Source organism: Garra rufa, chromosome 11 (genome assembly GCF_049309525.1).
Source record: "Garra rufa chromosome 11, GarRuf1.0, whole genome shotgun sequence".
Taxonomy (NCBI): domain Eukaryota; kingdom Metazoa; phylum Chordata; class Actinopteri; order Cypriniformes; family Cyprinidae; genus Garra; species Garra rufa.
This window is the reverse complement of record NC_133371.1, coordinates 33,743,070-33,768,115: the sequence shown is the minus strand read 5'-3', so window position 1 is coordinate 33,768,115 and position 25,046 is coordinate 33,743,070. Positions and strand designations below refer to the sequence as shown.

General features: G+C 35.7%; 1 protein-coding gene across 4 annotated transcripts; it reads left to right on the top strand.

Moving 5' to 3' along the window:
• Nucleotides 1-1,515: 1,515 nt before the first annotated feature.
• nudt4a (nudix (nucleoside diphosphate linked moiety X)-type motif 4a) lies at nt 1,516-24,064 on the top strand. Of its 4 annotated transcripts, none has more exons than XM_073850467.1 (5): nt 1,516-2,068; nt 13,681-13,781; nt 17,990-18,034; nt 18,227-18,311; nt 22,391-24,064. In XM_073850467.1, the coding sequence occupies exons 1-5, from the start codon at nt 1,831-1,833 to the stop codon at nt 22,594-22,596; spliced, it is 675 nt and encodes a 224-aa protein (XP_073706568.1). In that variant the 5' UTR covers nt 1,516-1,830; the 3' UTR covers nt 22,597-24,064. The 4 variants fall into 4 exon arrangements, with proteins under 4 accessions (XP_073706568.1, XP_073706567.1, XP_073706566.1 ...); XM_073850466.1 differs by having other exon boundaries at nt 18,224-18,311; XM_073850465.1 differs by lacking the exon at nt 1,516-2,068 and having other exon boundaries at nt 13,671-13,781.
• Nucleotides 24,065-25,046: the final 982 nt, after the last annotated feature.

Sequence of the window (25,046 nt, the reverse complement as noted above, 5' to 3'; positions counted from 1 at the left end):
CGTCAGTCAAACTGTCGATTCACTCTTGGTTTATTAAGTCGAACCTGTCAGAAAAAGAGCTTATTTGTATAATTTCCTCTCTTCGACTATCGAAGTAACTGTCATAAAAAAAAGTCTGTTATCCTCCGTTTTTTTAGCGATGAAGTATTGACTTCTTTCCGCGAATCGGTTCTTTTTAGTGAATTGTTTTTTTTGACTCGCCACTTACGACGATTTTAACGCCTTGATGAATATACATCTGTTAATTAACTCCAAGGTTGTGATTCAATTAGTAAATGTTTCCAGTACTTTTTAATTTCCACTCTTTGGCTATTAAAGTAACTCGGTTTATCAAGACGAACCTGTCAGAAAAAAGTCGAGATGCTGTTCAATAAGTACCTGAGACGTTGATTCGAGAGCTTAAAGGAGTAGTTCACTTTCAGAACAAAAATTTACAGATAATGTACTCACCCCCTTGTCATCCAAGATGTTCATGTCTTTCTTTCTTCAGTCGTAAGGAAATTATGTTTTCTGAGGAAAACATTTGAGGATTTCTTTCCATATAATGGACTTCTATGGTGCCCCCGAGTTTGAACTTCCAAAATGCAGCTTCAAAGGGCTCTAAACGATCACAGCCGAGGAAACAAGGGTCTTATCTAGCAAAACGATCAGTTATTTTATAAAAAAAATATATAATTTATATACTTTTTTACCTCAAATGCTCATCTTGTCTAGCTCTGTGTGTATTCTGGTTCATGACAGTTAGGGTATGTCAAAAAACTCCCATCTCCATTTCTCCACCAACTTCAAAATCACCCTACATCGCTATTTTACCTTTTTTTTTGTAAAGGGTGTTTGATCTTACTTGCATGCTCACCCAGTAAACACTGGGTCAGTACTTCTGCAGCGACTGTAGGGCGATTTTGAAGTTGGAGGAGAAAATGAGATGGGAGTTTTTCGACATACCCTAACTGTCATTAACTGGAATACACAGAGTTCACGCAGAGCTAGACAAGATGAGCGTTTAAGATTATAAAGTATATAAGTTGTAAATGTTTTTAGAAAATAACCGATCGCGTCACTAGATAAGACCCTTCTTCCTCAGCTGGGATCATTTAGAGCCCTTTGAAGCTGCATTTAAACTGCATTTTGGAAGTTCAAACTCGGGGGCACCATAGAAGTCCACTATATGGAGAGAAATCCTGAAATGTTTTCCTCAAAAAACATAATTTCTTTATGACTGAAGAAAGAAAGACATTAACATCTTGGATGACAAGGGGGTGAGTACATTATCTGTACATTTTTGTTCTGAAAGTGAACTACTCCTTTAAACACGGAAGATGTAAAATAATGAATTATTCTTGAATTAATCTTTTCTGTACTCTCAAATGGTTGTATAAACTCACAGCTACCAGCAGATGGAGCCAGTACAACATCACCACAATCTCTGTTATAACACTGCAGCTTGGCTTTTGTCTCTAGTGTTACTTGAATCAATGACTGTCTTTCATTTTGAAATTATTATAGTGCTGCAGCATTGTTTAATTCTACCTGCTGACAACACTCTCAATCAATTTCCTCTTTCGTCTTGCGGCTGGGATGATGTCTCATTCATATTTTCGAAAAGGGAAACGCCTATCTGTTGATGGCATCTTGGGTTTGTAACGCAGATCCTATTGCAGCTGATTTAAGGCGACTGCGCAGAGCTGGAGAGCCGCAGCAGAGGAGTGTTCACACAGCAGCACCAGCCAGCCACCATGGTCAAGACGAGAACAGCCCAACTCACAATCTCCGCTGTCAAGAGAGGAATTATGTCTTCAACATGAGGCGCTTCTTATAAATGCAAACTGTATGATCAGCCTGGAAAATCTGGGACGACTTTCAGCTCTTGGCCTGAAAGACAGTGGCGCTGCGCGTAGGAGCCAAAAACTAGGCAACCGAGAACACTTGTATTCGTGTTTTGTTCGGAGAAAACCCCACATGATGAAATTTAAGCCCAATCAGACAAGGACATATGACGGAGAGGGCTTTAAAAAACGAGCAGCGTGTCTGTGCTTCAAGAACGATCGGGAGGACGAGGTAAAACTGAGAAAAGTACAAATGTGGTTGGTGGTTTACATGTAGTGCTACTACAGAGACGTCAGAAATAGATATACAAGTCGTTTACTAACTAGTCAGCTATATATTTTATAATACAATGCCTTACTCCTTTCATTAATATAAGCCAACCTAGTGACCAGAATCGGATGCTAGTGCTCATTCGGTAACACTTCACAATAAGGTCCCATTAGTTAAACGTAGTCAGTTCATGTTAACAAGTGGACACTTAATCCAATAGTGACAAGACGTGTCTACTAAATTAGATATTGGGACTAGTAACTAAGCCATTTAATTCAATCTGTGATTCAGATATAAACTATTAATTTATGACCTAATCCAGTTACTATTATTTATTCACTAGTAAAGTAACTTAGTTACTAATATATTCCGAATAGTATCTATTTCAGTATTTCTTGTACTTATAGTGACTAGTATTTATCCCAGCTGTTACTTATAGCATTTCAATTTTACTAGTTACTTTTGCTATTTAAATATGTTGTGACTAATCAAAATGGCCGTTCATTGATGCTTAGATTAAAAATGTACTAGTATAATGGAAAACAACAAATGATTACATGCTGGTAGTACTAACTTATAATATTCAAATAAGATTATATTTACAATAAGATTCAATTTGTTACTATTATGAGCTCGCAATGAAAAGCGTTTATTAATCTCAGTTCATTTTCATTTGAAGACTTACTACTACATTTTTTAAATCAAAAGTTTTGAGTTAATATGAGCTGTGATTAACTAATCTTAACTAATGGGACCTTGTTGCCAAAAAGTAGTAGTAACACAAACATCGATACTATTTCGATTTAAGAACGGAATGTTAAAGCGGCTTGCCATATTTCATCCTTTTTACTCCCTAAAGTAAATACATAATAGACTACACCCAAATGATAAGACTCTTTATGAGTGGTTCTCACGACCACAAATTCATAATTCATGTCTAGAAATATATGACTGTGCATGGAGGACTGATGGCAGGTGTTATAAATGTAATCAATGAGATCAGCTCACTAAAAGCCAGCAGTGAGCTTTAGTCCTGAGTAATGACAGCTGTCGTGTCCACAACAGGTAACAACTGACCTTCCGCTACAGACGTGGTATCTCCTCCAGATCATATCTCACAGTTGTTACCCATGCTCCAGGTTAATGTTTTCGTGGTTTTTAAGGCATTTGTGTACTGTTATGTAGGTCTGAGAGAGAGAATGGACTATTTAGGGCTTACTATCAAGGTTTTATGACAGGTCTTTGACATATATCCATCAAATGGATAGTTGAAAACTTGTATGACTTTAGAATGCAAGACAAAAGTAGTCTAATTTCTTTTCAACCTCGTTGAATATTCTTAAAGAGCATTTACTATCAAATTCATCGCCTCTAACATTTTGCGACCTCTTGGAAAGTAGGTTCTGCTTAGACTAAAAATACTGTCTATTATGAAACATGTCAGTCACAGTCGAGGTGTTCTTGACTTCTGAGATGAGGGCTTGACCTGATGTGGGTAACTCGGAAATGCTGTTGTATACACAAACACTCAGTCATAGATGTCTTCTTTTCCTTAAATGAACTTCATGAGCTCGTTCAGACTACCGAGTCTGTGTATTTTTAATTACGAAGTACTACTAAAGCTGTTGAAGTTTGATTACATAAGACGTGTTGAGGCATGGGAGCTTCGAACCCTGAATATTCCGCATTGCAACAGGACCCGGTCTCCCAGGTCTCTCCTCCATGTGATTAGCACTGAAAGAGGGGGAGAAGGAGGAGGAGGAGGAGAGGAGGTAAGTTACACTATGTTCTGTGGCTCCCAGTGACCTATCAGCAGCAATTTATAGAACCAGAATGACGCTCACTGTCCCCCGACGGATTTCTTTTTTTACTTTTTTATATATTTTTTTCTTTAATTGATTTAGTTGGTTGCTTTTTTATCTCTCTCTTTGGGATGGATTTACTGTTTTGTGCATTTCTATTGACTCCTTATCATTTCAATAGCTGAGTATAGGAACTCGCTCTACTGTGGACGTCAGTACATTCCTGTCATAGCGATAGTTAGCCGAGTACAAGCGACAACATGGCACATCCTCGAGAAGTGCACTAGTGCAGTCTTCAAGCTCATATGCTGTTTGTGCTCTTGTTTTACAACGCAACCTCACATAATAATAATAATCATAATAGCTGAATCTTTACATTTTTCGAAGAAAGCGAAAAAGGTACTTGCTTGTGTGAATCTAAAAAGTCTAAATGATAAAATATAATCTAAAAAGTAATTTTTTTTTTATTGATTTACTCATAAAATAAAAAATATATATATATACCAAGCCTGCATTTATTTGATCCAAAGTACAGCTAAAACAGGAACATTTTAAAATATTTTTACTATTTAAAATAACTATTTTCTATTTGAATATATTTTAAAATGTAATGTATTTCTGTGATCAAATCTAAATGTTCAGCATCATTTCTTCACCTTCAGAAATCATTTTTAAGATGTTTGCTGTTTTATTGTTATTAATATTTAAAACAGTTGAGTACATTTATTTTTAGGAATTCTTTGATGAATAGAAAGATCCAAAGATCAACATTTATCTGAAATATAAAGCTTTTGTAATATTATACATGATACCATTCAAAAGCATGAAGTCAGTATAATATATTTATTTATTTATTTTTGGGAAATAAGTTATAGAAATCAATACTTTTATTTATCAAGGATGCTTTAAATTGATCAAAGGTGATGATAAAGATGTTTATAATGTTATAAAAGATTTCTGTTTCAGATAAATGCTGTTCTTTTGAACTTTCTATCCATTAAAGAAACCTTAAAAAATCTACTCGGCTGTTTTTAACGTAATAAAAAAATAATGTGTTTTGAGCAGCAAATCAGAATATTAGAATTTCTGAAGGATCATGTGACTGGAGCAGCGATGCTAAAAATTCAGCTTTGAAATCACAGGAATAAATTACATTTTAAAATATATTCAAATAGAAAACAGTTATTTTCAAAAGTAAAAATATTTCAGGTTTTAACTGTTTTTGCTGTACTTTGGATCAAATAAATGCAGGCTTGGTGAGCAGAAGAGACTTCTTTTAAAAACATTAAAAATCTTAATGTTCAAAAACTTTTGACTGGTTTTGTATGTATGAGATAAAGAAATCTTGTATTGTATAATACCTTAACTTTTATGTTATCGATATGGTGCAAGAATAATAAAAAAATCCTAGAATGCTCTAATATACTTAATGTAATGACTGTTCTATTATTTTTATTCAGCAAGGATGCAGTAAATTAATCAACAGTGACCGTAAAGATTTTTACATTGTTTCTGTTTTAAATAAATGCAGTTTTTTTATCTGCCAAAGAAACCTGAAACAAAATTATCACAGTGTCTCTAAAAAGATGCAATTTTAACAAATATTGACATATTTCAACATCAGTAATAATAAGAAATGTTTCTTGAGCATCAAATCCACAACAAATGATTTCCAAAGGAACTTGTCACACTGAATTATATTTAAAATCACATTTTCAAATACATTAAAATAAAAAAAAAAACAATAATAAATTGTACAAACATTTCACATTTTTTGTTTTACTGTATTTTTGATCGAATAAACGGCCTTGGAGAGCATTAAAAATGTTTTAAAAACATATAATGTATGTATACTGCACAATACTGTGTTTCAACAGTGCTGTCACAAAATGTTTGTCACATAACCTCAACACAGATCATTTCTGTTCAAATTTTGTATGGAAATGTCCACAAATTTGTCAGTTTGATCAAATAGCGACTTGAAAAGTATGTTAAAAATTATGCAAGTATTACATAACCACACTGGAAAAGTCAAAAGTTGAGTTCACTGAATTGTGACACACAATGTATTCTGATATGCAAAAAAAAAAAAAAAAAAAAAAAAAAGAGTGTGCTGCAGCAATAACAAGTACACTATTCCAAACACAAATCTATGTTTTTTGTGTGTTTTTTGCACAATTTGTAACTGAAACAATGTTACATAAACAAGACTCCAATGTAATTTCTCTTGAGAGTGTGGTATATATCCGTGTTTACAATCAAAAAGTCTCCTGCTGATACTGTGCTTCTAAAAAATGTGTTTGTGTTTTTGGGTGTGTTTTTGGTTTAAGCCTCTGTCATTCTCTCGCCCACTTATGCCTCGGATTGAATGTGGCGGCTTGGCTTGTTTTAGTCTTTGGATGGAGTTGTCCTAAACAAAAGTATATTTTATAACTTCAGCTGTTGTTTAAAGCATACAAACATTTACGTTAGCGATAAACAGTAATTTCAGGTCTACCGTGAGGGCCACATTCGCCTCAGGGAGTTTATTGCCGTTTTTGAATGGTCAAGCTGAGCAGACTGGTTCGATAACAACAATGCCAGAGTAGTCATAGCAACAATGATCCCGTTAAATGCGAACATGATACAGTGGACTGAACCTGAACAATGACCCTTAAAACAAACCAGAATGAAACAGCACTCTGCGTGCTGTACGTGACTGATTATAAGCCCTAAGCGTTTCCTCCTTTGGCTTGTGAGCTTTACCTTTCAAACTTGCAAATGAAGTGAAAGGCTTGAAAGCGTGAACGTCTTGGTTTCCAGATTTTGTGTTGACGTGCTGTTATCCATGTTAGTTATTTTAGCACGGCAGTGGTTTGTCTGGTACTTTAGCAACTGGAAGGTCACGGGTTCAATGCACAGCCCAAAAGCACACGTTAATCCACTGTAAGAAGTTAAACTGTATTTGTGAATCTTGTCAAACTTTTTATAATTTATTCCACAAGTAGATTTACAGACTCTCCTGAAACTTCAAAAACAGCCCTGACCCTGATACCTATCGTAACTGGAAGACAGCCACTGTTTGCTCGGGCAAAAAGATTGACGCTCTCTTCGGTCCTGTTTATGATGATGGGGCCACACGTGCCCCTCAGACTCATGCTGGGATTTAACATGCACTTCATCTTGAGTGTCACTGGGGCTCTGAACTGGGTCAGTGTGTCAGCAGATGCTCAGGACTATGAGGGATTGGAGTTTTAAAGCTAATTAATCCTTGTGGAATGGAGAAAAAATTGATTAATTTATTAGGCAGTTGTTTAGGGAATGTTATTCTTTTTTACGGTGCAAGTCATAGAAACTGTTATCCATTTGTTTTGGCTTTCAGACAGTCCTTGATTCAGAATGTTTTCGTTATCCTTGATTTTGAATGTCATTAGTTGGTAGATTGCTCTGTAAACAGGGTTGTGTATCATTCAGAACTGGATTGAGGATGATTTAAAATTTTAATTCAGTTTAAATTTTAATCCGGGATATTAAATTTCAAACTAAAACTGTTTAAAAAAAAATTGTTAAAACATTTAATTTTAGATTTTAATTTTAAAATAAAAATGTATGAAATGTAGACTTTTTAAAAACAAATAATAACAAAAATGACAAACACAAAAGTATTATACTATATTAAACTTAATAAAAAATGAAAAATGAAAAAATGAAATATAAAAACGAAATATAATTAATTATATTAATGAAAACTGTAATAGTATCTCAGTGATACTAAAATAATTTTAAACAAGGTAACAAAATTTGATTTAGAATGGAATATGCGAAATGATTTTACTCATAAATGATATGAAATGCCTATAAAATGTATATAAACTTTTATATACATTTTATGAATTTATATTTATTAATACCTAAATAGAAATTTCCTAGAATGCTCTAATATGCATAATATATGTGACCCTAGACCACAAAACCAGCCATGAGGGTATATATATATATATATATATATATATCAATTCATAACTAATAAATAAGCTTTCCATTGATGTATGGTTTGTTAGGATAAAATAATATTTGGCTGAGATACAACTATTTGAAAATCTGGAATCTGAGAGTGCAAAAAAATCAAAATATTGAGAAAATCGCCTTTAAAGTTGCCCAAATTAAGTTTTTAGCCATGCATATTACTGATCAAAAATTAAGTTTTGATATATTCACGGTAGAAAATTTACAAAATATCTTCATGGAACATGATCTTTACTGAAAATCCTAAATGATTTTTGCCATAAAAGAAAAATTTATATTTAGGTTTAGAAGTGCTTTCGACAGCTGACTCCGAAAGCTTTTGATATTCTTTATATTCTGTGTGGTGATTAGTTTGCAGGAGTAACAGAAATGAACTTTTCCAATAAGTTTAAAAAGATTTTTACCTTTTATGTGCATTTTTACCTTTAGAAGGCCAATTTGTTTTTCAAAGTAAATGTATGCACCGTCTTTTGTGTCAAATTCTTACATTTAATAAATCAATTTAAATAGTAAGACACTATAGGACTGTTACCAATCAAATGAAATCAGTATCTATTAAATGTGTGTTTGCAATGCAGAGGTGGCACAGAATCTGCATCTGAAGTGGAATTTCGATGCATTTACACAGATGTTTAATGCAGGACATGATTGCAGTTAACCTGCAGTTACAAATGCATAAATAATGCTTTATGTTTTAAAAACTAAACATTCAATAGTGATATTTAAAATGATTTTGGGGGGAAAAAAGGAAAATATACTTTATAAACCTAAAATCGCCAGTAGGTTGCAGCAAATCACTGCATGAGTGAGTCATTGAGTCATGCATTCAACTGATTCATTCAAACGGCTGATTGATTCAGCAATGAAACACCATTGTGATTTGCTCAGAGATGCTAACAAGTTTTGCTGTAGTTTTGTTTGAAACTATTTTCGTTGACGTCGAAAAAGTGCAAAAAACAGGAACTTGTGTCTAAAATGCAAGTCAAGTAACATTAACTTCTCTTTTAATTAGTGCTGTCAAATCGATTAAGTTTGTGTTTACATAATGTGTGTGTATATTTCTATATGATGTAAACACAAACTTTTATTTGAGATGCGATTAATCACAATTAATCGATTTGGCAGCACTAATTTGTTGCATAACCTCATAACAAGTGGCATCTAGTTGTTTATTTTTGTGAAAATCGCAGTTTTGTTAAATTTTTGTAAAAATTAGCAGTTTGATCAAATAACAACTTAAAAAGTATGTTAAAATGTATGCAAGTATTACTTTATCACACTGGAAATGATTTTTACCACTGCTGTGGTTTTGTTTAAAACTATTTTTACGAAATAGAGCAAAAATAGTGTCTAAAGTGTGTCTAAAACTCGTGTCTAAAATAGGGCTGGGCAAAAAATCGATATAATCGATTTATCGATTTTGTAGTTTAAAACGATTTTTATTTTGCAAACTCGAGTTTTTTTGCCACAATAGTTTTTTCTGACTTTTCCGCGTTTCGTCTTGTGCGTTACCGTAGCGCGATATGAGCCAGCCCCCGCCCAGCGTAACACAGTCAAAACAACTTTCCAACGTGTAGCAGAGAACTACTTCCAAAGAAAAGCACAGGTAAGGCCCTGATCACACCGAACGCGTCTTTTAGTTCTAAAAACGCGAGGCGCACAGCACTGCCTTTTTTTGGTGACTTTTAAAAAAGAGCAGTGTGCTGCGGTTTTTTTATGTTGCTAAGCAATGACCAAAACAGCTGTCCTGTCAGTCAAATCAAAGGATTATAGCGCGAGCGCTCTAAAATCTTAGTTTTTTGCTGTTAAGTAAACTGTCATATTAGCAGAAACCCTAAATAATACAGCTCCGGGTTACCCACGATAGACCACAAAGGTTTCTCCTCCTTTTCTGCAGTCTCCGGACTTTTTAAGCAACGGTAAACTTTCGTCACCAGAACAGAAGGCCCGCCTCTCCATTCATTCGATTGGACAGTGGAAAAGAACGCGAATGACGTTGGGCGTTTTTCCGCTCAGAGTTGATTTTTTTTTCAACTTCAGGCGCTCAGAGCGCTTCTGCAAAAACGCGAGGCGCAGCAGGCGGCGAAAACGCGAGGCGCCCGGGGCGCATAAGCAGCGCGGAGAACGCTCACTGCCAACAGAAAACCATTCAAAAGAGGCGCCTCCAACTGCAAAAACGCGTTCGGTGTGATCGCGGCCTAAGGGGCCATTCACATGTCGCGCCTAAAAACGCGTGGAAAACGCTTTCTTCCTTGTCAACAAAGCGCTCGGGCGCTTGTGCTCCGGAAGCGTCTGCCGTTTCTAAGCAACCATCAGCTGCGCTCTAGCTCCAAGCTGCGGTGCGCTTGCTGAATTCTGAAAAGTTGAGATGTTTTTATCTCGATGCGGAGCGGACGCGCCTGGAAAAAACGAACGCGTCGCACCGCACGCGTCGCTTCCATTATGCGCGCGCAAGCCGCGCGTCTACATTTAAAATAACGAATTTGAGCGCGTAAAAGACGCTACATGTGAACGGCCCGCAGCAGACAAAACACAGACGAAGCCTTGCTGCAAAATGTTTCAAGGCTGTTGCTACTAGAATCAGCAGTACAACAAATCTTTTCCAGCACCTGAGGAATAAACATCCCGAAGAATGGGAGAAGTGCAGCCGGAATACGGCTCCTCTAGCACACCTGCTAAAAAGCAAACTACACTTCCTGAGAGCTTTACAAACTGTGCGCCTTATGATAAGAACGGAGCGCGATGGAAAGCGATTACAGAGGCGATCTTGTTTTATATTGCCACAGACATGTTGCCAATTTATTCTGTCGAAAAGCGAGGCTTTAATCACATGCTGAAAGTATTAGATGCACAATGTTTCAGAGATCTAACAAGCACGTGTTTTGTTGTTATAGATAAAAGTTTACATTTGTTCACTCTTTGAGCAGGCTATATGTCTGCCACAGGCAAGTTTCATTTTTTATATTCACACTATACTGAGAAGAGTTTATTTTTTTAATTGTAATGTTATGTTACAAAATGTGTAATTATCTGATTTCTTTAACAGAAAATGTAAGCTACTGTGAAGTTGTTGCACTTTTGCTTAAACCTGGGTTAAAGCTTGAAATTGTTGAATAACAGAGCCTCATTTACTTTTTGTTTTGGGATTCTATGCATTTTATCTCTTGAGGACAATCATAGCAATAAAGTTGCACTTTTGACACTATATCTAATGTCTACAGTCATTTTTTAAGTGCATTGGGGAAAAAAAAATCGAAAATCGAATCGAAACTCGAATTTTTCTTTAAAAATCGAAGATTTTTTTTTTTAGGCAAAATCGCCCAGCCCTAGTCTAAAATGTAAGTCAAGTAATATTAACTTCTCTTTTATTAGTGCTGTCAAATCGATTAATCGCAATTAATCGCATCCAAAATAAAACGTTGTGTTTACGCAATATATGTATGTAGATATTTATCTATGATGTAAAACACAGACTTTTATTTTGTATGTGATTAATCACGATTAATCGATTTGGCAGGACTAGTTTGTCACATTACCTCATAACAAGTGGTGCCCAGATATTTATTTTTGTGAAAAAGGGAAAATATACTTTAAATATAAACCTAAAATCATCAATAGGTGGTGGCGAATCACTGCATGAGTGAGTCATTGAGTCATTTATTCAACCGATTTGTTTAAACCGCTGATTGATTTAGTAAAAAAACACTGTTTTGTGTTGCTCAGAGACGCAAAACATTTCTGCTGTGGTTTTGTTTGAAACTATTTTCATTGACGAAAAAACAGGAACTTGTGTCTAAAATGTAAGTCAAGTAATATTAACTTCTATTTTAATTAGTACTGTCAAATTGATTAATCAAGATTAATCGCATCCCAAGTAAAAGTGTTTACATAATGTGTGTGTGTGTGTGTGTGTGTGTGTGTGTGTGTGTGTGTGTGTGTGTGTGTGTGTGTACTGTGTATATTTGTATATTATGTAAAGACAAACTCTTATTTTGGATGCGATTAATCGCAATTAATCGATTTGACAGGACTAATTTTAATAGACTAAATCTGTATTAATTACTCACAGAGTAGTCCAACCTATGTCTCATAATGTATGCGTGCACTCCCTGGGTGTTTTTGTTTGGTTTTTGCAATATACTTGATAATGTCAAATCACATATCTTTAAATAACAATTACGCTATTGACGATGTATATCACACACCCCATTGTTGAACTCTATCTAATATAAAAGCCACACATGTTGTAATGTAGATAACACATTGAAACAATAGTGCAGCCACAATGTTTGTTATCCTTTATGGCTTAGTTTTATTAATTTATCAGTTCCAAGGACGAATCAAAAGAGTTATCAGAATAGCTTTTATGGCTTTCAGTGGGTGGGGAATTTTGCTTGACGTATCACATAGCCAAATATTGACTGCAGTGCTTACTGGAATGAAGGTGTACTAAATTGCTCAAAATAAAGATGAGCAACCTTAATGCTAATTGCCTCCTGCGTCATATAATATGATGTTGTATCTTAATGTTTTTATTCTTTAACAACTCACACTGTACCTGCATATTGATTCTTAGGTTTTCCCAAACTAAAGCTATGACAGAGCAATGTGAAGACTGAACCTGTGAGATATCTCCATTCTCCACATCTCTCATGGTCTCCTGGTTCGGCCGCAGCTGTTTTTGCTCCCACAACTCATACCCTAAAGCAGAGCTTGACTCTCAGCAGACAGAATCTGTCACTATGGCCGAGGCAGCTGTTGCCGGTAGTTTATTTATAAGAAGTGATTCCACAGATATACGATTGCCTTTTAGAAGAGTAGTGGAGAGTGACGGCATTCAATCAGAGTAATGCAGTGGAATCACGGTAGCTCATTATGGAAGCTAATATACAGTTGTAATTAATATAGATTTCGGTGAAATCATCGGATTTGCTCTTACCCTTAGGTTAGCTAAGAACAATAAAGTAGATTTTTAGCTAAAAAACCATAGTGATTGGTAATTAATAATGCAAGTCAATAGCTACTAAAAATTTAAGGGTAAAAAAAAAAGCATATCAGCTAACACAAAATGAATACTAGTGGTTTCTGACGATATATTGAGGTCTTATGAAACAAAATAATCAGTCTGTGCAAGAAACTGAACATTATTTACAACCTGTGTAAACTATAGCCTCAGGCAAGTCTTTGTAATTTGTTCAAATAACTAATTCACCAGTTTATTTACATAATCACGCAATGCATTAATCACGATTCATCTATCATATTTTCAAAATATATACTGTGTGTGTGTGTATATACATAATAAATATGCACAGTACACACACATATATTATGTAAACAAAAACTATTATTTTGGATACAATTAATCACGATTATTCGTTTGACAGCACTAATACTCAGTTATATTATTAAAGCACCCATTAACCATCTCTTTAAATGCTTTTGGACCCCATTGGCTTTCAATGTATGAACAGAAACGGTTGAAACAATCTTCAAAATGTCTTCCACAGAAACAAAATCATATGTCAGAAATTTCATGGTTTTGGTTGGACTATCACTTAATTTCCACAGTACATGTTGAGCTCAACATTTCTTTAAGAGTGCCAGGAAAGTTGATAAGATGGATATATTGCATATTGATGAACTGTGAGCGGTATCAGGTTAGACTCAGTTATGTAGTCAAGATGTTTCTGACAAAGTGTTGATGAGTTCTTGGATTTGGACTATCTGACTAAGCTCTGTTTGTGAATGTGTGTGTATGGCAGGTCTTGCTTGTTTAGCAGCAGTCGACATCCAGATCAGTGGATCGTTCCAGGAGGAGGGATGGAGCCGGAAGAGGAGCCTGGAGGAGCAGCGGTTCGAGAGGTTTATGAGGAGGTGAGTTCTGTTCTCAAAACACTTCTACCTGTACCTCAAATAAAGGAAGAAGATCTGAGAGAACTTCTAAGACCTCAACACTGTTACCAACAACATTTATAACAATATAAAATGTTTCTTGAAAACCAGATCACCATATTAGAATGATTTCTGACGGATCATGTGACACTGAAGACATTAAAAAATCTTACAGACTCCAAACTTTTGAATGGTAATGTATCTAAAAGGTGACATATCATGAAAATCTGACTTTTTTTTTTTCATATTTAAGTGCTATAATCGTGTCTATGTTATATATTTACAGTTGAGGTCAAAAGTTTTACATCCCCGTTTCAGAATCTTCAAAATGTTAATTATTTTACCAAAATAAGAGGGATCATACAAAATGCATTTTATTGTTTATTTAGTACTGGCTCGAATAAGATATTTAACATAAAAGATGTTTACATATAGTCCACAAGAGAAAATAATAGTTGAATTTATAAAAATAACCCCGTTCAAAAGTTTACATCCCCTTGATACTGTGTTCTTACCTGTGGCTGTGTTCTTCAGAAAAATCCTTTAGGTCTCACAAATTCTTTGGGTTTCCAGCATTTTTGTGTATTTGAACCCTTTCCAACACTGACTGTATGATTTTGAGAATCCATCTTTTCACACTGAGGACAACTGAGGGACTCATATGTGACCCTGGACCACAAAAACCAGTCTTAAGTCACTGGGGTATATTTGTAGCAAGAGGCAAAAATACATTGTATGAGTCAAAATTATTGATTTTTCTTTATGCCAAAAATCATTAGGAAATTAAGTAAAGATCATGTTCCATGAAGATTTTTTGTAAAATTCCTACTGTAAATATATCAAAATGTATTTTTTGATTAGTAATATGCATAGTTAAGAAACCTAATTTGAAGAACTTTAAAGGTGATTTTCTCAGTATTTAGATTTTTTTGCACCCTCAGATTCCTGATTTTCAAATAGTTGTGTCTCTGCCAAATAGTGTCCTATCCTAACAAACCATTTATCAGTAGATTATTTATTGAGCTTTCATATGATGTATACATCTCAGTTTTGTAAAATTTAACCTTAAGACTGGTTTTGTGGTCCAGGGTCACATATGCAACTATTACAGAATGTTCAAACGCTCACTGATGCTCCAGAAGGAAAAGCCATGCATTATGAACCGGGGGTGAAAAACTTTTGAACAGAACAGAGATGTGTACTTTTTTCTTATTTTGGCCAAATAAATATATATATATATATATATATATATATATTTATATATATATATATATATATATATATATTTACAGAAGATAATTACATGCTTCCCAGAAGACAAAATGGTTAAATTTACCCCGATCTTCAAATTCAAAAGGTTTTCATCCCTGGCTCTTAATGCATGGTTTTTCCGTCAGGAGCATCAGTGAGCATTTAACATTCTGTAATAGTTGCATATGAGTCCCTCAGTTGTCCTCAGTGTGAAAAGATGGATCTCAAAATCATAAAGTCATTGTTGGAAAGGGTTCAAACACACAAAAAATGCTAGAAAACCAAAGAAGAACTGCAGGCAGTTTAACACAGGTAAGAACACAGTATAAAGGGGATGTAAACTTTTGCACTTTTTTTCTCTTGTCGACTATATGTAAACATCTTTTATGTGAAATATATTATCTTATTCAGGTCAGTACTAAATAAACAATAAAATGCATTTTGTATGATCCCTCTTATGTTGGTAAAAAGTAGATTCTGGAGGGGGGATATAAACTTTTGACCTCAACTGTATCTTGTTTTCTCTTCACTGGTTTACTGAGGCGGGTTGCATCATCAGGTGGTCTGTTGGGTAATGGTGGTCCCTCGGGCTTTTGAGGGGCTGCCGGTGGGTCCAGGATCCTAAATGAGGCCTCACTGTATTGTAATGCTATGTGTTTACAGTACCAGGACCTTGCTCATGTTTAAGTGAGTTAGGGGTTACAGCTGTCCCATATCTTGTCACCAAGAATTTTTTTGCTTTGCACCATGCATACTGCTTATTGCATACCTAGCAGTATATACTATATGCTCCATACTATTTTTGGACTCCAATGACTTTGTAATTTAAGGACAAAAACAGTAGTTTGTAGTATTTGGGTAAACTAGTGATTTAATTTAGAAAAAGTAAGGTGTAAGCTAACTTTAGCTTTTAAAATGTGTTAAATTATCCATAAGAAGACTGTTAAATCCTCTCATCCACACTGCATTCCATTCAGTTTTGCCAACACCTTTGACTCAACTGTTACAGATATCGGCATGAGAGCTATGGTCATGTGATACCACCGCCAGCCTATAGATTCCTCACTCGTCATTCACAATATGCGCGTGAGCCCGTTTTCTGTCACCTTCAATTTAAGAGGCTTGGCTAAATGAATCTTTTCATGTCTACCTCAGCTAATGGTTATGTTGTTCGTTTCAAGGATGGGCTGTGTCATGACATTGAAGGGCCATCTTAGAGGTTGCCAAGAGGGTAATTTGTTGACAGCTGTGAACCATTGCAGCGACATTTAGAAACCGTGTCCCGTTACCGTTGGCCTCGTCCGTCTGAAATGTACATGTCCCAGAGGTTCAAGAGTCACAGTGTTTGGACGCTTGCGGTTGCCCGATTTGAATGCAGCTTAATTACTGCAGTCAGTGTTTTATTTTTTTTAAGTTAAAATAATCACAGTTCTCCAAACCAGTACTGACATTTACAGTAGAATTAAACACACTATTTGACTGTATAATATAATACATTTTAATAACATTATCACAAATCAAATGGTCCAGGTTTTAAATTTCAGCATAATTGCATAACACTAAAATAAACTGCACAACTAAGCCATATTTGGCCTATTTTTTCCTTTTTTTCTTAGACTTTATTTTTACTTCGAGGGATTTATTTCTTACATAATGGTTTAAAAGGTGTAACTTAAGCCATTCGAGTGTTAGGGAGACCCTGGAGGAGACTATAAACCTGTCTGTGAATTACAACATGCTGCTGGCTATGGCAACACTCATGGGACCCAAACTACCCCTAGGGGCTTTGCTAGAAGTGGGATGTCCCAAAGATCTTGGCGTTTTTAAAACAAGCCACTTGCTCTGCAATTTCTTTTAAGGATAAACAAAAAAAATGGTAATTCGTGTCATGTTAATCAATATAGACTGGTTATAAAAATCACATTTGACCTTATGTAATGCTTAAATTTGGTATTTTTCCAGCTGACAGAATGAAAGTTGCTTGTTTTTAGGATTTCTCTAGGGTCATGCACATGTCATGTGACCGTGTCAGATGAGGCTACACAGAGATGACAGAAACGCGCTCAGGGCATTTTAAATAGACAAAATCTCTCATAGTCCCTGAAATCGCCCCCTGTTGTTTGTCAGTTCCAATCGTGAGTGGTCATATCAACCCAATTTGCGGGGTAAGCTCGGGCTGGTTGGGGCATTTCGCAGCGTCTGAATGAAGACATGATGTTCTCTTGTGAGCATTATGTTGTCCGGGAATCTCCTGTGTTGTGGAAACATGCAGCTCAGGTCTCCCGGATCAGTGAGCCGGGGCTAATGTTTCGGCCTGATGTGTCAGCATCGGCTGGTACGGTTCCAGAAATTTGGTGTGTTCATCTTCTTGTTAAGCTGCTGTTAACACTGATAGACTCATGCTGCAGCTTATGTCATAGCTGAAGTCATTTCCTTTTTAAAGTGCCAACAAGGATCATATATGTGACCACAAAGCCAACACTAAGGGTCAGTTTTTTGAAACTGAGATTTATACATCATCTTAAAGCTGAAAATATATGCTTTTCACGGATGTACGGTTTGTTAGGATAATATTTGGCTGAGATACTACTATTTGAAAATCTGGAATCTGAGGGTGCCAAAAAAATCTGAATATTAAGAAAATCGCCTTTAATGTTGTCTAATCAAAAATTTACTAAATATCTTCATGGAACATGATGTTTACTTAATAAACAAATGATTTTTGGCTTTAAAAGAAAAAATTATCATTTTGACCCATACAATGTATTTTGGCAATTGCTACTCATGCTACTTATGACTGGTTTTGTGGTCCAGGCTCACATATATAATGTGATGTCAGTGTGGCTTGTTAGAAGGCAACAGAATTTGAGTGTTTTTCTTAGTTATTCTCATAAAAGTTCTCTCTAATGCTTTTTCTCTATCTGTTCTTGCTTCAACAGGCTGGTGTGAGGGGCACCCTTGGCAGGCTCCTAGGGGTGTTTGAGGTAAGACTGCCAAACTGTCTTATATAAAGTAAGACGTTACACCGGCCACTCGTAGCACGTCAATGATACTTCAATAAACAAGACTTTATTTTATAAACATTTATAAATATCTTATCTTCACACCTTCTCAATGCATGTTTCACACTTTGTGTAGCCATGTGATAACTTCATATTTCTCATTCTGTACAGCAGAATCAGGACAGCAAGCATCGGACCTACGTGTATGTGCTTACTGTTACAGAAACACTGGAAGACTGGGAGGACTCGGTCAATATTGGTGAGTTGAGATATGTGTGTAAACGATTCAGTTAGTCAGTCAGATTTATTTAGTAACAGCTCCAAGTAATTCAGATTTACTAAAAAGGAGCAGACTGAAAGAGTAATTTGCTTATGAATCGGATCACACTGGTCGCACTGTATGATTTTGGGGGTGTTCACACTTGTAGTTCGGTTCGCTTGGTTTATTTGGTAAACCAAACATATGCATATGATTTTATTTTCACCACCTGCGAATAGAGCTCATAAAAAGGCACTTTACCTCCTCGTTGCTCCACGTTTGCCCTATGCTAATATTGTTTTGGATACACTGCTTTGGTCTGTGTTGTGTTCATATTTCCTTCAAACTGCACCAGTTTGCTTGGAAGCAGACCAAGACCCATTGTTTGGTGTACACCAAGGTTCGGATGGCAGCGTTCACACTTACTCAAATGAACCGCATTAACAGAGCAATCGCACCAGAGTTGGTTTTAATGGAACCAAACATAACAAGTGTGAACACACCCTTTAAATTCACTAAAAAGAACCAACTCAAAAGAGTCATTCAATTCAGGAATCGGACTTCACTGATTGTGCTTTGTGTTTTATGCTGTAGACTCAGTTCAAATCCATTTAGAAAGAGAGAACTTTAAGATATGACAGCAGTGTGACATGTTTGAAAAACCATTTTATTAATTAAGGAGATTGTTCACCCACAAATTGAAGTTCTGTCATTACTCACCCTCATGTTGTTCCAAACCCATAAGACCTTCGTTCATCTTCGGAACACAAATTAAGATATTTTTGATGAAATCCGAGAGCTTTTTGACCTTTTATAGACAGCAATGTAACTGACACGTTCAAGGCCCAGAAAAGTAGGAAGGACATTGTTAAAATATTTTATGTGACAGCAGTGGTTCAATCTTAATATTATTTAGCTACAAGAATACTTTTTGCGCATGCATCGTGGTACTCTTGTTAATGCGGGTTGCAGCGTCAGAAAGATTTAAAAATTCATCCAAAATATCTTAATTTGTGTTCTGAAGATGAACGATAGTCTTTATGGTTTGGAACAACATGAGGGTGAGTGTTTAAAGACAGAATTTTCATTTTTGGCTGAACTGTCCCTTTGAAGGAGTAGTTGACTTCCAAAACAAAAATTTTCCAACTCATTAAAAATCCAAATTAAACTTCCAAAATGCAGTTTAAATGCAGCTTCAAAGGGCTCTAAACAACTTCAGCCAATGAACAAAGGTTTTATCTAGAGAAACAATTGGTTATTTTCTAAAAAAGATTACAATTTATATACTTTTAACCTCAAACGCTTGACTTTAGCTTGTCAATTGTCTCTAGCGCTGAGTGTACTCTGTGTATTCTGGTTCATGAAAGTTAGGGTATGTCGAAAAACTCCCATCACATTTTCATTTTCCTCCAACTCCAAAATCACCCTACATCGCTGTTTTACCCTTTTTTTTTTTTGTAAAGGGAGTTTGACCTTCTTTGCATGTTCACTTGTAAACTTTGTAAGCGATGAAGGACAATTTTGAAGTTGGAGGAGAAAATAAGATGGGAATTTTTTGACATACCCTAACTGTCATTAACTGGAAAACACAAAGTTCACGCAAAGCTAGACAGGAGAGCGTTTGAGGTTAAAAAGTATATACATTTTTTGTTTAGTTTTTTTAAATAACTGATTGTTTCGCTTGATATGACCCTTCTTTCTTGGCTAGGATCATTTAGAGGCATTTGAAGCTGCATTTAAACTGTATTTTGTAAGTTCAAACATGGGGGCACCATAGAAGTCCACTATATGGAGAGAAATCCTGAAATATTTTCATCAAAAAACATAATAAAGTGTTCAATAAACCCCACAGTTCTCAGATCTCATTCAGTTCAAATATGGCACCTCGACACATCTGTGAGTATGATGTCTGTAAGGAGACAAGCAAGAATGCTAATTGAGTCCTCCAGAGAAGCTCACCTGTATCTTTAACAAAGTGACCTCTTCCCAAGTGTGCAGTAAATCAATAGGGGACTTTATTTGTCTGCAAACAGCTTAGTCTGCTAACAAGACAGAATTTAAATCGTTTCAGACAAGCTTATAACCAGCTCATTTCTTTTCATAAGACACAACTGCTGATCTGTAAGCAGCTGCAAATATGGGGATTTATATAACTATTTTACAAAGCTATTACGGATAAAGAGCAGGCCTGTGGATTAGCCACTTAAAATCTTTTACTTACTGAATTTTTGTTGTCAGGAAGGATACACTATAATAACATTTGCCCACAGACAGCGCAATTCAAAACTTGCACTATTTGTAGATGGCGAGGAAAGAAAAAAACAGGTAATCCTTCACTCCTAGCAGCCGTATAAATAGACCAAAGTTTGTTCACAGGGAGGCGTGCTGTTAGCAGGGGCACAGTTGTTTTCCAGTGAGCGTCACTACACTCCCTTATCACTGGCCTCGCTCTGCCTGTACCATGGTTTTGGCTGCCAAATAGGGCATCATAACCTCAATACACAGAGAGGAAACGGGTTTACTTGACACAGAGCTCAATCGCAAATGCAGAAAAGGTCAACAGTCTGATTGTCAAAGTAATGACCTTTAACCTTTCCGCATATATGACATGTTTGAAAGTGCTTAATGTGAATGTTTAAGTTTCAGCACTTTGTGAGAGACCGTTTTCAGGACTATAAATACAGTGGAATGTTTGTCAGCCACATGGTTGGGCAGCCAAACGTCTGACAAGTTCACAGTGAAGTTGACCTTTTGTACCGTATTTAAAATAAAGCTTTACATTTTTAAACCCAAGCAACAAGTCTAGTTAATAGCAGGATGTCAGAAGTAAATCAAACTCTTGCGAGTACAGAATTACTTCTCGATCACCTCGGGCAATAGGTAAAATGTAATTACACTCTTAAAAATAAAGATTTGTAGCAAAGCAAAAGAAGAGCCATTTTGGCTTCTCTTAAGAATAGTTCTTTCTTAAAGGAATATTTTACAAAAGAACACTCACCCTCAGGCTATCCAAAATGTAGATAAATTTGTTTATTTATTAGAACAGATTTGGAGAGACTTAGCATTGCATTATTTGTGAATAGGTGCCGCCAGAATGAGATTTCAAACAGCTGAAAAAAACAATATCTCAATCAAAATCCATATTTGTTTACAAAGATTTACAGATAATTTTCACCCCATTGTCATCCAAGAAGTTCATGCCTTACTTTCTTCTGTCGATAAGAAATTATGTTTCTTGAGGAAAACTATTCAGAAATGATCTCCATATAGTGGACTTTAATGGTGGCCCCAAGTTTGAACTTCCAAAATGCAGTTTAAATTAATTAAGCTTCAAAGGGCTCTAAATGATCCCAGCCGAGGAAGAAGGGTCTTATCTAGTGAAATGATTCTTAACAACTTTTTAAACAAATTGACAATTTATATACTTTTTAAACTTGAACACTATTTAACATTAAATGTTCCATAGATGTTAAAGGTTCTTGATGGACCCATCAGTGCCCATAAGGAGCTTTTCTTTTTAAAGGGACCGTTCACCCAAAAATGAAAATTACTCCATGATTTACTCACCCTCTAGTCATCCTAGGTGTATACAACTTTCTTCTTTCAGATTAATACAATCTGAGTTATATTAAAAATGTCCTGGCTCTTCCAAGCTTTATAATGGCAGTGAATGGGTGTTGAGATTTTGAAGCTCAAAAAAGTGCATCCATCCATCATAAAAAGTACTCCACACTGCTCCGGCAGGTTAATAAAGTTTTAAATATGGATATTGTCCTCACACAAACACATCGATTCACTTCAGAAGGCCTTTATTAACCCCCAGCCATGTGGGGTACTATCTATGATGGATGGATGCACTATATCAGACTTCAAAATCTCAACAGCCTTTCACTGCCATTATAAAGCTTGGAAACGCCAGGACATTTTTTTTACTCTAATTGTATTTGTGTGAAAGAAAAAAGTTATATACACCAAGGATAGTTTAAGGATGAGCAAATTCTTTTTGGGTGAACTATCCCTTTAAGAGTAAATAGTTTGTATTGGTTTCAGTGTTATATTAAAAAATATATGTTTTGCAGGTCGGAAGCGGAAATGGTTCAAAATTGACGAGGCGATCCGGGTGCTACAGTGCCACAAACCTGTCCACGCAGAATATCTCCGCAAACTCACTCCTCGCTGCGGCCCCACGAACGGCAACGCTCAGGAGCCCGCGAACGCGGATGACAACGCCCCCCTCCGCCAAACAGCCACACATGACTGTGGACTGCCCCGTTTGCACAGATAGAACTGCCTGTAAAGGGCATCAATGCAAGGGAAACTATCCTTGGACTAGAAAAGACAGTTTTGCATGTATAATTTCAATGTTTACTATTTGAACCTTTTTTTTTTTAAGTGTAGAAACCAAAGGCTTGTTGTGAAATGCCTGCAAGTTTCCGGGTCAATACGAACAAGGAGAGTTATTTTCATAACTTTTTATTTGTAAACGTGCATTTCAAGCCAAACAAGGTGGAGGTATTTGACGAACGTGATGATAAGTATTAAGCGAAGATTAATGGACATGCTTGTCATGATGGACAGTTTGGAAATATTGTTTTACAGATGGCTTAATTTGGAAGTGCTAAGGTTTGATTGTTTTTTAGAAAGGATAACTAGGATGGTCTTTTGAAATGCTGTCTATTTATATCTAATAGATAACTAGGCATATTGTTAGGTATTGGGTATATAAAAATTCTTGATAAAGAGCCAAATAATTAAAAAAAAAACGTGAAATCATTAATTTTAGTATATGTAAATAGTCTCAAGGAAGATTTGGGCTGCTTCTGATTATATTAGATGCCTTCATCACAGATATCTACCTGTAATATAGGTTTAACATGCTGTGAAGTTGAAGGTTTTGTTTCACAGTTTGGTCTTAAATATGAATTTGCCACATTAAATGGTGCAATCTGATCAGCCTTCTTTCTTTTTGCACATGAAAGTTCAATTTTCCATCTCTTGTAAGGCGGAAGAACTACTTTTGAGCCAGGTGGCATTTGGTAAAATGTGAACAAAGAAAAAAAATATTCTCCTGGTGTCATTGGTCCACGAAAGACTATGGAATATTATGCTGTTTATTGCCTGAAGCGATATTCTGAATATTTCAGAAAAAGAAGGCAAAACGCCCAATGTTAACCCTAATCTATCTGGTCAGACCAGTGTTTTCAGAAATGCAATATACATTGTGCGTATACTAACAATTCACACATCAATAACTCATTTTATTTAATTTTGCATACTATTTTGTTCCACTGGGGTCTTTGCAATCTTCCATACTTAATTTTTTTTTTTTTTTTTTTTTTTTTTTTTTTTGTGTTGTAAGTGAATTTCACTGAATGGGATGGAATGTTGCCAAACTGTTTTGTTAAGACTATAGATGGTAAACAAGCATACTTATCTTTCCTCAGAGGGAAGATTGCATGTTAGGATGTAAATATGTTTTAATATTAAAAATGTCAGCTTCTGCCGAAATAATTAGTATTTTGAGTCTCACTTTGTATTAGACAGGACTAAAGGATTGCACTGCTAAAAACGCAGGCATCTCAGCTCTTGTTTATCAGTGAACACTGTTTAATATGTAAAAGATTACGGTGTCAAAATATCCCCTATGTGATTTGACAGAAATGCCAAAAATGTGTTTTGCCTGTCTTTGGGAAAAAAAACAAAAAACTGAAATACCCTGAAAACTTTGAAATGAAATAAACTCATCTCTTGTGTTCTAAAGTTGGGATCTGATTGTGATAACTCCCTGATGTAAATACCATTTGGGTTGTTAAATGTGATTTATGATCACGTTTTGGTAATAACAAAGGATAAACATATTTGAAAGAGGGATTCGGCAGCATAAGATAACACATAATCAGAAAACACCCTTAAAGTTTCAGGGAAAAGGTGTGTTGAAAATGTTTCTTGGAAAGTCATGTGGCAAGTCCTCTCCTGGAGGCGTTTGGTTATAACAACAAGTATGAGTTTATTATGAGGTTGCGAAAACATTTCAAGTTTGTCTTCAAAAGCCACAGGCTGTTTTTCTATTTCCTATCTGTTAACATCTTTATCCTTCCTATAAATCTGCTGGAGGGACATTCAACCAAACTAAGACGGTTTATTTGACTATTTCTGTTCTCAAATGCTTTCAAATTTTATAAAACGTCATTCAAAATGCTTAGTGCGTAGTTCATATACATTTCAAATACTTGTTTTGCTTCAAAATAATGTTTGTAGTGTTGTGGTTAATTTCTGAGCTGGATGGCTTTGTTTATGACATTTATATTTTGCTGTGATTTTTACAACCCTGACTGAAACAATGAATGGGAGATTACTTCCGGAATCAAGGCCACTGAAAAGTGGGCGGTTACTGTTATAACCATAGATATATATGTAGATGCCTCATTATCGACTGTTTCTATGGGGTGTTATACGTAAGCCGTCCGCCATTTTGCTGCGGTCCACTTGACGTCTTTCACCCATAGATGTATGTAATTGACCATAGTACGTTAATCACTGAATATTCGAAATGCCACAGTCCTGCACAGGCGTTGGTCTGCGAACCTACACTATGGTGAATGACGTCAAGTGGACCGTTCCAAAATGGCGGACACATCTACATGCTTGGACCGGTCCAATGGGGTATCTACGTATATATATATATCTATGGTTATAACAAGTCCCGTCTTTGACCTAATATCTTTTTTAATGATT

Coding starts and splice junctions, on each gene's coding strand:
- nudt4a (XM_073850466.1), top strand. CDS start 1,831: ATGATCAGCCTGGAAAATCTGGGACGACTTTCAGCTCTTGGCCTGAAA. Junction 18,035..18,223: donor GGCTCCTAGGGGTGTTTGAG/GTAAGACTGCCA, acceptor CATTCTGTACAG/CAGAATCAGGACAGCAAGCA. Junction 18,312..22,390: donor GGAGGACTCGGTCAATATTG/GTGAGTTGAGAT, acceptor TATGTTTTGCAG/GTCGGAAGCGGAAATGGTTC.